General features: G+C 36.9%; 1 protein-coding gene across 5 annotated transcripts in view; it reads left to right on the plus strand.

Moving 5' to 3' along the window:
* The window catches only part of Tsp97E (Tetraspanin 97E), a 75,081-nt gene that overhangs the window by 12,994 nt on the left and 47,517 nt on the right, over positions 1-14,570 (plus strand). For 2 of the 5 annotated variants that reach the window (XM_081749198.1, XM_081749197.1), the window contains exons 1-2: positions 3,457-3,573; positions 10,888-11,055. In XM_081749198.1, the coding sequence (XP_081605324.1) occupies positions 3,499-3,573; positions 10,888-11,055 (243 nt within the window). In that variant the 5' untranslated portion in view covers positions 3,457-3,498. Of the gene's footprint in view, positions 1-3,456; positions 3,574-10,887; positions 11,056-14,570 lie in introns of those variants that run through there. The other 3 variants (XM_081749199.1, XM_081749196.1, XM_081749195.1) reach the window with 2 other exon arrangements.

Here is a 14,570-nt window from a genome sequence, read left to right on the forward strand (position 1 = left end):
TTCGTATTACGTTTGCCAAACTCTTCTCTTCCTTAAGTCCAATAAAGAACTACCAATAAAAGATTGCAGCGTAGTCGCTAACACTCGCCTTCGGTGCGATCGGTTCCGGGTTCGATTCCCGGTGGGGGCACTCGGTCGAAAAAGTGTAACACGCTCTTTCAGGCCAGCCACCCTGAATGAGGTTTTCCTGGGTTTTCTTCATTCACATCAGGCAAATGCCGGGGTGGTACCTAATTTATAGGTCCAGGCAGCTTCCTTCCTTCCCCAATCCTTTCTTCCTTCCCTTTCCCCGGATAGTGTGCTCCCTCAAACGTGACGGGCTAAATGGCCTTAGATGCCGAGAGCCCAGAAATCTAAAAATCCTATATCCTAATCGAGTTGAGGGAAAGATATTTTGCATACATGGTGTCTAAGACATATTTTGCATACAGGATGTCTAACACATTGAGTTTAGGAACTGTAGTATGCCGTATTTCTGGTATCACTTTTTTTATTAACATTCCAATATAAAAATCAAAACTTAACACACATTTTTTTCGTCCCATTGTAAGCATTTATTCTGCATTAAAGAAAGTGGCGAAAGAAGAAAAAAAAAAAAAAACAACGATTTCAAAGTGAAAAATAATAGTTAAGTGTACATATATTGGTCATTTAGCCACTAGAAATGTGTTTGACATTCACACTTATTGCGTAACTACAGCAGAAGACCTGCTTTAAGTTTTTTAATGGAATAGGCTCACTATGTATGTAATGCAGTCAATCATATGTAGTCTGGTCGACTTACATTTGGCTTGAAAAGTTATCAAATAAAAAGCACATTTAACTTTCGTTGAAACTTAAATTTACAAAATTTAATTGTTAATTCAGTTTTTATAATTTTGAAATTCCAGTATTTCTAGTATGTAAAACAAAATCCAGTATAATTCAAGGACTTCCACTACAGTAGACACCTTGTGATATCTTGATTCGAACTTAGTACTCAGCGCCTAACATAACGACTTTTTAACTCGCGCCCAAACGTCCAGTGCCCAAACGGCGGCGCCCAAACGTCACGTACCGAGTAAGCGGGTACATATCTTCGATTGTGCTTGACTTGAGCCACTAGTACTTCCACCCCACGTATATTGAAAGTCCTTCCCCGGAGGAAGTATTTTGTAATAATCACTGAATGAAGGAAGTTGCACGAATACTAGTGGCTTTTGCTATTTGTTGACAGAAGAGGACCATCGAATGAGTTACGGCTGGATACCTTGTTTTCACGCAGCCACACCCAGTTTTCTCTCTCTCCCATGCAAACGATATATGTCATGACGATAAATTGGTGTCAGGACGTTAATTTGATAATAATTGGAATTTATCTTGGCATTTTTGGCGATACAGTGTATCTTTATATCGCATTGTAACAGCAACCGGCAACAATCATGAATTCCTTGCCGAAACTTTTCCTACATACACGGTCCCATCTTTGAAAATCCTCATTCCCTGTAGAAAATTACACGTTGCCTGCTGCAGTCAGTGAGATACATCTCTGCCTTGTCGAGAGTAACAGCGTTTTCTATCTATCGCCCACAGATGGTGTCCTTAAAGCCCTCGAAAATATGTGCAACGTTCTTCATTGTATTTCATCAAGAGTTTGTGCAACGAGTTTCTTCTCCAACTCCAAATCATGATGAATTATGATGTGAATATCCCAACACGGTTTGCAATTACCTTCCTGTGTATCTGAGTTCTTCCCTTGACAAGAACCTTAATTTCCAAATAGTAAGTGTACGGTTTGTAACAGGACGGGAGTTGAAGTGTTTCTATCCTACAGTAATCTTCCCTTTTTTCGTCTTTTAGCCACATATGTTAAGACACTGTAACTGTTTTGGCATCTTAAAGTGCCGATATGCATCCTTAAAAATAGGAATTGATCTTCAATGACATTCTTTAGCACGAACTTCACCGCTTGTCACAGATACACTGAGATCCAATGTATTTGTACGACCAGTGATTTTGTTCACTTCCCCTAGATGACGCTACTGTCGCTTGTGAAAATTGTTACTATATATCGGAAACAACCGTGTATTCATTGCCGAAAATCGTGCAAATAATTAGATCGAGACTATTTAGATGTTCGAGATACTTGCTCGAAATGAGACACTAACGCGTGGTGCATGGTATTGGTTAGGATGCCTCTGGGGAGAACTTTGTGTTGGCCAAGATAGAGAACAATACAGCGTGTCTATCGGTCACGAATGTCACGAAATCAGAAAATGGACATGAAAATCAAGAAAAAGTCGCGAAATTTAGTTTTTGGGTCACGACTTTTTGTTATCTATACTAATATAATTACAGACTGGAAACTTTTGTTCAATAAAACATCAAAATTCACCACCAAAATTATCTATAGTCGGCTTTGGACGCTACCAAGTCGCTAGCAAAGCATGCTTCTATCGCATGCATGAAAATTTGGCCTAATTCGTACCCAAATTCCCTCGTGAGAATGTTGCGAAATTTTATGGTCTGGTAAAGAAAGGGTCACGAAATTTCATTTTGGAATTTTAGTAGACACCCTGCAATACGAAGCAGGATTTTTCGAGAGTTGGTAAGAGACCTACGCTTATGCCCTTTAAACTGAAGGAGACAGATCAGGAGTCTTACTGGTAAGGGAAGTCAGGGAAATTTTATAAAATATATTTTTCTAACATTAATTGTACACCAATTTCAGCTTAGCCAACCATTAATGATCACAGTATGGAACGTTGCACAGAATTTTAGGGAGGTAAGTGGAATGTACGTATGGACAATTGATTATTTGTCTCTATAGAATAAATGTCCTCATATATAAATATTTACCGTTATTTATTCCTTATTTATATGTCTACGTTATTCGACACCTGTCATGAAAAGTCAGGGAGTTTCTAGCCAAAGTCAGGGAAACAGATTTCTTCAGATCAGTAGGAACCCTGCAGATGATTGAAAGTGATTGATTGTGAAAGATTTGATGGAATGAGGATGTGGGAGGAAAGGGAGAGACACGGGAAAACCCAAGACCACGATGTTGTGTACACAAACTCGCATGGCCTGGATTCGAACCATGGACCCCTCACACTTTCCACTGCCACTAAGCAACTGTGTTCCTAGGAAAGGTGAATAATCATAATTTGAATTGTGCTGTGACAGGATACAATGTAGTAGTTGTTTTCTGTGGCGTTGAATTATTATCCCGTAAGTCTTTAAGCTACAGAATACAAAATCGTGCGTCTGTGTATATTTAGTTAAGAATCTTTATCCTGTGATGATGTTTTGAGATCGTTTTGATATTGCTTACCGAGAGGAGACTTAAGATTAGTATTCTGTTTACCGTTACTGATAATGAAACAAATCATAAAGTTTGCTGTCCAAAGTGTTTGCTTTCGTTATCGTTACCGTGGTGGATCGTTGAGCTTTTTGCTTCTATTCTGCACACTGTACACATACAATTGCGCTTTGACCTATTGTTATTGGAGCACGCAAATGTGTTTATCGATATTTACTTGCAACATGTGTAGAGCTAAAATTGGTCTTCGTATGTTATCAATCTTTTTTGGCGTACGTAAGTTACATTTAATGATATTGCTTCTGTAGAAACGCTTCTTCTGTTTTTATTGCCCACAGTTCCTATGTAGACTTACTGATTTCTTGAACTTCTTTTAACAAGGTGTACGGGAGACCGCGTTGGCTCAGTGGTAGAATGTTGCCTGTGATGTCAAGGCCCCTGGTTTGATTCTAGCTTGCGCCAAGTGGGCTTTGTGGTGAAGAAACACCGTGTACGCGGGTTTCTTGGGATTGACCCGTTTCCTTTGATACCACGTCGGGATACGGAATGAATATGGATAATAGTATATATATATATATATATATATATATATATATATATATATATATATATATATTTAAGAGTTTATACAATCCTCTGTACACAGTTATCTTTTTCAGGTTGTTATGTATAAGTTGTAGGTACTTCCATTTACGTGCTCTTTTACTATTTTCCACTGGCTGGCAGGCATGCAGTGTAGTTCGATCTGACGCTTTGTGATTCCCATTTACAGTTTTATGTTGCAGTTTTCAGACATGGGAAACATTTGTGTCTGACACCTTTCCGTTTCTTGCATTATCCATAGAAAACATCTGTTCTACATATGTAGGTGGACATTTAAATAAATTTGAGTTCAATTGTAAATATTCAGATAGGAATTCCGTTTTGTTCTTGTTCTTTCGGATTCATCTGAATATTGTGGATTGAATGTTTCAACATTGGTAATTAATATTCTATATTGAGAAACTTTGTTCCGTCCAATTCTTCCGGAAATGCAATAAATGTCTTACAACTTTAAAGGATTTTTTTGTGTGTGGGAGGGGGGGGGGGATAGGCCCCATAATTTAACTAGTAAATGCACTTAAGGTTAATGTAAAGAAACAAGTTTTGCCGATAGATGGCACTACAGTCTTCGTATCTCTCCCATGTATTTTTTTTACCTTTCACGAAAATTTACAATTTATCTTACAAATTTCTATCTAGAGACTTTAAATTTTTAGAGAAGGAACTTCATAACCTATTAAAAAGAACAATCCTTGCCGATTTCTTATTTAGAATTTTCTTCATTGTTAAAACAGTTCGATTGTTAAAGATTTGGATATCCATTTCAACAATGAAGAAAATTCTAAATAAAGAATCGGCACGGATTATTGCCTTCGATAGATTATGAAGTTCCTTTTCTAAAAATTTGAAGTCTGTTGAAATTTGTAAGAGAAATCGTGTTTTTTTGTGAATAATAAAAAGTACATGGGAGAGATACGAAAACTGTAGTACAATATATCGGCAAAACTTGTTCCTTTAAACCAACCTTAATAATTTACGACTGATATGGTAAGTTTTAAGGTACCGAAGTAGTTACGTTTTTCAGATGATGTTATTGCGTAATTTGACCGTCGCCAAAATTATTGCTATTCCTGTCTACTACAGTATGTAATTACGCAACTGTGAACATGATAGTGGCCATTTTGTTTCCTAGATATATCCCTGCGTGAAAATGTATACACTGTAGCCTTATGAATACTCAGGCCTAAGTAAAAGGTACTAGGACCCCTATTAAGGATAATGTAGAATGAATGTGAACTTAACGAACTATCATTGACTATAGACCGAACAGAAGAAAAAATCCATTAGTCAGGATGGATTGATTTAAATCAGTCTGATTTAAAACAGGATTAAGTAGTTAATTTGTGGATTTACTTAAGGATAATGTAGAATGAATGTAAGCTTAACGAACTATCATTGACTATAGACCGAACAGAAGAAAAAATCCATTAGTCAGGATGGATTGATTTAAATCAGTCTGATTTAAAACAGGATTAAGTAGTTAATTTGTGGATTTACTTAAGGATAATGTAGAATGAATGTAAGCTTAACGAACTATCATTGACTATAGACCGAACAGAAGAAAAAATCCATTAGTCAGGATGGATTGATTTAAATCAGTCTGATTTAAAACAGGATTAAGTAGTTAATTTGTAGATTTACTTATTGTCGCATATGAAAAATGGAATTGACATGACATGACGTGACTAATACAGTACAATAATCGAAAATAGAGATGTATATCAACCCAGAAACACTTTGCGCCTTTTGACAATGGCTAATACTTTCGAGGTCCTAAGTATTAGTAACAAATTCAAACAGAATACTCATTAAGGTCATGTCATTAAAAGTTGCCCACTGGCCAGAAATATTTTTCGAAATAACTTTCTATTACCTAAATAGAACTGAATGATTTTTTTTTTCTTTTTGTATTTGTTGTAGATAATGCTTTTATTCATACAATATGAAAAAAAATCGTAGTCTACAACTGATATTTTGTAATTCACGTGATATTTGTTTTATAGGTGTGGTTTAAGTGATATAAAAGCTTCTTTTCTTTTTGTAATTCTTCCTGTTTTCAAGGTTTCCAACATTAAAGAATCACATCGATTCGTCAAAAGAAAACTGCACTTCGTAATTTTATGCAGTTTTTGCACAGACTGTAAGAATACTCAAGTTAAAATTATGCTTGGTGCTCTGGCTTTCAAGATCTTCGAAAATAATTGTCACACACAATTACAACATTTTACCGCTACAGACCAAGAAATTCCGCCTAAAATCTTTTAACCTCTGTTTTCAGTGTTCCCTCCTTGTTTACAAAAACTTTATATATTTACCCTGTCCGTGTGTCCGTCTGGCAGACAAAACGATCTTAAACTATTTGGAGGATCACCGAATGTAGAGGGTCAAGTTCTTTGATGGAAGCAATGTTCAAACTAGGGATGTCCACAAAGTTCCTGTTCCGGCGGAACCGGTTCTCTGAGATCCGGTTTTCAGAACCGATTCTGAAACCGGTTTCGGGCCTGGATCCGAAGACCCGGTTCCAAAACCGGATCTTAGGGACCGGTTCCAGACCTGGATCCGAAAACCCGGTTCCAGAACCGGATCTTCTAGAACCGTATCCGTTCAGACCCGAAAACCGGTTCTGGCCATCCCTAGTTCAAACCGGAAATGGTAGAAATAAACCATTTCTGGTTTTTACGTTGATCAGTATAGAGCAAAAGCGATAATAGACAGCAAGAAACGGTTTTCTGTAATCGATTAAGCGTTACAAGAATACATTTAATCTCCATCTTTAACCGTACTAAAACCGGAAAAATAGAAATCCACAGCAACTTGCGGTTTCAGTATTGATTTACATAGAGATAAATAGATAACGAGAGGGGATTTTGGGAATCGATTTAGCGTTCTAAGAATAGGTTCCGTCTTAAACCCTCTATTCAAACCAAAAGCGGTAGAATTCAACCACTTCCGGTTTTAATGTCGAACGCCATAGAATAAAAACCGTACTAGATAGCGACAAGCGATAGGTTTTTGTAATTATTTAAACGTCCCAAGAATGTATTCCATCTCTGTTCTCTCTATTAAAATCGGGAGAAATTCAACCACTACCAGTTTTACCGGTGATCGCTATAAAGCAAAAGCGTTAATAGACAGCAAGAAGCGGTTTTCTGCAATCCATTAATCGTCCCAAGAATACATTTGACCGGAGTTAATACAAATCCACTGCAACTTCCGGTTTCAATATTAATCTACATTGAACAAAAACGATGAGAGATAGTGGGAAGCGGTTTTAGAAATCGATTTAGCGTTCTGTTAATTGGTAGCATCTTCGCTCTTAATTTTCCATTCAAACCGGCACACAGTGGTTCCAACAGACCCAAAACCCGAACAAAATTGCAATTTTTAAAGTACGAATATCCTCGTCTTTTGACTGTATATTTTCTCTAGTATGTGTGGCTGTAATAGAACTGAAGGGCACGAAGAGATAGGCCTCTCGCCAGAGAGTACTAATAGCTTGAAGTAGTAGGTTCTGTGTGTGTGGTTTGCTCTCCAGCTTTAGTGTGGTAAAAATACCCATTGTTTCAATACAAGATATTGTCATCCGTGGTTATTATTTGTGGTGATTATTGTGTTATGTGAATTGACTTGTATATTTTCTCTAGTTATATCCCTAAAGTAATGCATTTTAAAGTACACAGTTGGTTCTTGATGAGTTAATACATCAGGGTGTCTATCGGTTACGAAAGTCACGAATGTCAAGAAATCGGAAAACGGTCATGAGTCAAGAAAAAGTCACGAAATTTAGCTTGAGGGTCACGATTTTTTTTAAAAATCTGTACAAATGTAAATACAGATTTGAAAATTTTTGTTCTATAAAACGTTAAAATTAACCACCAGAAATGCCTATGGTCGACTTTAGACGCTATCAAATCGCAAGCAAACCACGCTTCTACCGCATGGATGAAAATTCGGCCTAATTCGCACCCAAATTCGCTCTTGAAAGTGTTATGAAATTTTATGATTTGGTAAAGAAAAGGTCAGGAAAAAGTAACGAAATTTCATTTTGGAATTTTAGTAGACACCCTGTACATAGCAATGTGACTATAAGTTAATTTGTAATCGTATTCTTGTAATTATGCAGAGCTGTAAAATTTTCGCAGTGTTTCCCGATGCTGAAATCTACTGTTATATGTTATATGATTCTTCTAGATTTATCTCCTAAAAAAACAAATTGCGGTGTCCTGTGATTTTAAATTATATTGTAAATAGAATCTGCCTATGCCAAATGAAACAGAAGGAGAGATGAACTCCGCAGCAAAACAACAAAGTCATTTCTATTGATTTTCATCTAAGCACGGGTGTTATACTCCGTTTCCAATTGAATATAAACAGTCTTTGTTCAGAATTAAGTATTGCTGCAACATGTTATTACAAGTAAATTTTCCTATACACAAGTTGAAAATGGAATATCGACGTCTACAAAAAACGTTCTATAGGATTTTACAATTACAATCTGGTGGGAGGAAAGAATAAAAGGCATTCTTGTTAAGCCACGTAATACAAAAAACAGGGATAGAAGATTCAGACAAGAAGCGGAAACATATTGATAAGAATATTTCGCGATTTTGTAGCGAGTTATTTCGCCGACTGAACAAAGCGGGAAGAAATTCACAGACATTTCTGAAAAACAACACAAATTTGCTTGGACCAAGACTCTATGTCCAAAATTTAATGTTGAAATTCCATCTTCTTCTACTTCAAAGAGGGGACGCCTGAAGCAGACTTCGATGACAGCAGCGTTAGAACGAAAAGAAGGGAAATTGTGGACCTGCAAGTTTTCAAGAGTGCAGAATCTTTAACATTTGTAGCAGCTATGAAGGAAAGAGAAACTGGCAACGTAGACTCTGCGAAACTAATTGACGAAATGCAGAAATCGCGTACGTTAGCAATCAAAATTAGGAGAGCTTAGTAGTGGGAGCTATACAAAAGATAGCGCATTAGCTCTGTTCCTCGAGGCAGGCAAGGGGTGAATTGTAAATGCTGACATCTATCCATCACACAGTATAAAAGATTTCTGGTTGCTAAAAAACGATGTTGTCCACAAAAAGTAACCATCAGAACACTGTGAAGTTAATATTCAAGATTTACTAGATCATACCACAGATTGAGTGCTACAAGTGCAAGAGCTAGTATTGGAACAAATCCCAAAAAACTTCCTAGAGTCACTGATACTTTTGTCGAAATGGGGATTTGATGGGAGTAGTGGCCAGTCCAGTACACGCAATGGCAGAAAAGATGAATTTTCAGATAACGACATATTCTTCACGTCATTAGTCCCACCACAACTATACTTTACGAATGACCAATTTGAGCCAACAGTAAGATGGCACAATCTTAAACCATCTTCCACAAATTTTTTGCCGACCTATTAAATTTCATTTTCGAAAAGAGTCCCAGGACCTCGTGAGAAAATAAGCTTCCAACTTCGAGCAACAAATTAAGAATCTTAGCAAAACTGAATATGCAATTAAGGGCAAAATAATACAAATAGAATATCAACTTTCATTAACAATGGTAGATGGAAAAGTATGCAGTGCCATAACTTCAACATCCACCCAGAATTGCTATATTTGCGGAGCTACCCCGGAAATGATGAACCAATTGGACATTCTGACAGGAAAAGACATAGATAAATTCTCATTCAGATTTGGAATTTCCACTTTCCATATTTGGATAAGATTTTTTGAATATTTACCTCATGTTTCATATAGACTGCAGGTCAAGCAGTAGCAAGCAAGAGGAAACACTAGTTCATAGACAAAAACAAGCAATCCAGAAAAACTTCAAAAGAGATCTAGGTGTCATTGTTGACCAACCAAAACCTGGAGGAAGTGGTTCTTCAAATAACGGCAATACCGCCTGGACATTGTTTTGAGAAATAGTAAGTTTCAGCTGAACAGATCATGAACTGATTCACAGGTTGGGTGTTATATTGGGCTCATTATCAAGTGGCTTTTCCGTCAAAGTTGATGCGTTTAATAATTAGTGTAATGAATCGGCCGAACTCTTCGTTTCCCTATATTATTGGTATTATATGCCTACCTCTGTCCACAAAGTTCTAGTTCACGGTGCAGTCATTGTTTCTGCAGCAGTGCTTCCCATGGGACAGATGTCAGAAGAAGCACAAGATGCCAGGAATAAACAGTTTAAAGAATATAGGCAGTTTCATTCCAGGAAAACTTCAAAAGAGGCGACAAATATTGACATCATGTATCGCCTATTAGAAACATCAGACCACATGTTTCCTCACTAAGATTGCAACCCCAGATGAAACCAAAAAGCCGAAATCTTCCTCAAGAGGTCATTGGTCTTCTAAATTCAGTAACCAAGCCACAGAAGGGATTCTCTATCCCTGAAACTGACAGCGATGACAGTGATAGTTAAAAAAGTATGTCTGTCTGTCCTTTTAATAAGATTTTATGCACTTATAAGTACCTTATTCTGAAACTGACAGCGATGACAGTGATAGTTAAAAAAGTATGTCTGTCTGTCCTTTTAATAAGATTTTATGCACTTATAAGTACCTTATTATGGTTTTTATCTCGTACTGTAAGTAATGAATTAGAATATATTCAACCAGAACACGAAATGTAGCAAAAAATAATTTTGACCGCGTTTTAGGGTAATTGGGACCACTGTGTGGCAGTGGAAAAAAAACTCCTTCGAATTGTGTACATATGCCATTTGTACTTTTTTTTTTTTTTAAATCATCATCTTGATATTGTTGTTTGTTGGCATGCAGAGAATTTGATGCCAAAGTAGTAGTAGTAGGTAAGTTGCAATGCATTAAACTGCACTTCAATATCATTAAAAGTACTGTGTAGTATTTAATTATTTCTTATGTTTGTGTCATGTGTTTGGCTATAGGCTTTCCTGAGTCATAGTGCCAGAGCGTTACTTTTATTTATGATTTATCATTTTTTCTTTCTCTGTCTTTTCAGCTTGTGGCCTTTATTCTGATCGGCGTAGCAGTCTATGGCAAATCATCAACACTTTTGACAGACCTCCCCATTATTGGCGGAATACTGGCATGCGGCGTATTGCTCCTCTTAATTTCTATAGTAGGATTAATTGGTGCCATCAAACACCATCAAGTCCTTCTGTTCTTTGTATCCTTTTTATTGCTATTTTTTTCTCAGGAAGTGTTTTAAAAATTTACAGACAGTGAGTATTTGAAATATAGCTGTGAACGACAATCCAGGTCTACTGACTTCAGACAGGTCATTATTTATTTATGTACTTATTTATTTTTTCATTCATTCATTCATATATTCTTAAGCTATCAGTTCCATGAAGACCAATTTTATCCTGCATGCATTGATTAGCTGAAGTTCTGTTTTCTGTCATGGCACTGGAAATCTATCTTCATTATACTGGGCATGTGTGATTTTTTCTTACTAGAGTAGTGTAATCGGTGCCGCAGTTTCAGTCTATAGACAAGACGGAAGAACGTGAAATAGGCCATAGCGGCGTAGCCAGAAGCAAATGCTACTCTTGATGTGTCAGAAAAGGTGAAGAGTTACGGACAAGTTATACCTGTGTAAATAATACAGCGTTTCTTTCAAATGTGAATGTTGTCTCTATTCGTAGTACAACTAGAAGATGAATGACACAAGTCACTTCGTGTAGTTATTTATAAAATTATTTTTACGTATATAATTTTACGGTCTGAGAAGTCTAGTTTATTAATGCAACTGTAGCTGTAGCCAACAGCAAGAGGAGATGCATGACGCAAGTAAGATTGTCAGATGTAGTTATTTTTACGGTAGATAGATAATGAAAATCAGAAAATGGCAAGCTCATTTTTTCTCGGTATTTTTTTTGATAGGGTAGGTTCGGTCTTTTTGCTGAATTTGCAACGATAACGTTTATGTATATTTAGTTATAGGACAACAAAGACAATAGTCCGGTACCTTATGATAACAAATCTTGAGGCCAGACTTGTTTAAACTTGTTTTATTTATGCTGTTAAAGATACAATAAGTGAGGAAACCATAAGTGATTGAAGTGTATTTTTAATTTCTGCAAAATGAATGATCAGTATTAAGGAAATACAAAATTTAAGTGACGAAAATAGTTTAATTTATTGAAATAACTATCGTGATAAGTTTTGGTGATTTAAAGTAATTTTAATCGAACTGGGACCGCAGTATTTAATGTGTGTTACAAATTGCTTCATTGTGTCGGTGCAGTTGTTGAATGTAGAGCTCTGCATTGAATGTTTGGTTGGGCTTAAACAGTTTGTAATGAATTATGCCTTCCCACTCCCACCATACCACAACATTGTCTTTCGAGAATGAAGGTATTGTTTTGCTTGCAGAGTCGCTTTTTTTTGGGGGGGGGGGGGGCATCGGGAAAGGACACTCTTATCGCCCAGACCGCTGGTCCTTCAGATTGGGAGTTATGTTGGGGTGATTCCTCATCCAGAATAGTTACATATCTTGCAGTGTCGGATCGATCATGTGACAAAACAGCCTCGGATTCAAAGGGATTTTTTGTGCGTTTTTTTTTCTCTGTAAGTTTATTTTATTATGTTCGTCTCTTTTGATTTATGATTAAGGATAGCTTTGGACATATTTAGCATTAACGTTCGGACGGAGTCGTGGTGACTGCGGACAGAAACGATGGTAGCGCCCAGCCGTACTGAACGGGGTGATGCTTGGAAAGGGAAAATTGGAAGTGTACCTTATAGAAGTCTAAATGAAGCCTGATTCCTCGACGTAGTCACTTATCAATCAAGGGATTCAGCTTGCTGACATAGGGCAATCCAGGGACTGGTTGCCTCGTAGGCTCCTAGAACCGTGAGGAGGAAGTAGAGGAGATTTGAGTTATTTTATCAATATGGCTACGCATCATAATTCACCCGGGCCCTGATCAGGAAGCAAACATATCGAGAAACAGACCATGGAAGTTTACTCCCCGGCAAAGATCGATCCAATGATACTGTAGGTAGTTTAGGTAAATTGACATCTTTTGTTAGTATTCATAAATAGATGTTACATGTTACCACGGATACCATATTGAGAAATTAAGCAATGACACTTTATTAGTACGTATTTTAACTGACAGGTAGTAGAAATTATTATTGATTGTAGTCGTTGGGACCTGTCTCTGTCTTAGTCGAAGCCTACCGTTAACTGAACACTAGTAAAGGCGTCGTTACTTGCTTTAATCTCCAAATGTCGGCGAGGAACATTTAGAAGAGAAGCTTCACGGCCACCATTTAATTGATGTTAAACGGATTCAGGAAAAAGCGGGATGGCGTTCTTGCGCCCACCCCTTCCTATATTCTTATCTTTAAGATTTCTAAGCTCCCATCATCGGTGGGACAAGCTTCTATGTCTTCAAGATACGACGTGTATCCTATTGCCATTACATTGTTTTAAATTCCAGCATTTTGGCCACATTGCAGGATATTGTGGTCTGCTCACTCTTATGTGGTAAATGTGGTCAGGGTGAACATGTTATCCCCTGTAACTTAACTTTTTCTTCTTGTGTCGACTGCGAAGGTTCTGATCCCGCTTGGTCTCGAGACTGTGAGTCCTTTAACCCTGCTGTAGTCGCGCCCATTTTATGACATGAGTAGTCGCTGCGGACTGACATTCCGCAGGTATATTAAAGTTTTTAATTGCATACTAAATAAACGATATTACAAAAATCGCAAAGAATATTAACTATTTTATTTAAAAAATATTCACTTTCACGAAAACACTTGTTATAACACTATTATTATTTCATCACTTGATTTAGTGATTGTATTTATCGCTAGCGTATTTCTGTTTATTTAATTTTCTTGTAGTAAATCGTTGCTTTAGAATGAGTTACAAAACATGTTTTACGTGATAAAATTTAATTAAAATCACAATTGTTTAGCATTATTGTAACTCAGAGCTTATACAATATAAAAGAGATAGTATGCATATTGTTGTATTATAGTGTCATTCGCAAAAATAAAAAAAATCATTTTTCGTCAACACTGTTTTTATGAAGGCCTTTCAATACAAACTACGCATGTTCTAGATACAATTACGTTCAGTAATATTTTAACAATCACTTAGTTTTCCCACGAAGAGAAATCGAAATCTGGATAGAGACATAGTGAGTGAAAATTTCTACGCCCGTACCATCCGTTCGCCACAGGTCATCTGCGTTAAGCCTACTACATTTCAAAACGCCTGCTAAATATATCAGGCCAATGAGGGCCTGAATTTCAGCAACATCTGTTTCTTTTGCATCTCGGTCACTCGTATAGTTTTGTCTTACAAGTTCAATTTTTTTGTTTGTATTTTCTACAATAGCGTTCATTATTTCTTCCGGAAAAAATATTTCCAAATTTGGAGTGATTCTTTCAAATCCTTCGTGGCTTGTTTTACACCAGGTAAATGCCTCACTATGTTCACTGATCTTGTTCTTACGTTTTTCGGGGGTACGTGCACACTCCACTTTGTCTTCTGATCTTTCCCCAGATAAAATGGACTAACTTGCTTGCTATGTGGCACTTCCTCTTCATCAGATATTTCCTGTTCGGTGTCCGTGTCCATGATTTCAGTAGTCAAATTGTCGTCTTCTCCGTCATCTTCATCATCTTCATACACGGTATCATTTCCATCGACTGAGTACTCAT

Source organism: Thermobia domestica, chromosome 2, assembly GCF_964235325.1.
Source record: "Thermobia domestica chromosome 2, izTheDome1.hap1.1, whole genome shotgun sequence".
Taxonomy (NCBI): Eukaryota; Metazoa; Arthropoda; class Insecta; order Zygentoma; family Lepismatidae; genus Thermobia; species Thermobia domestica.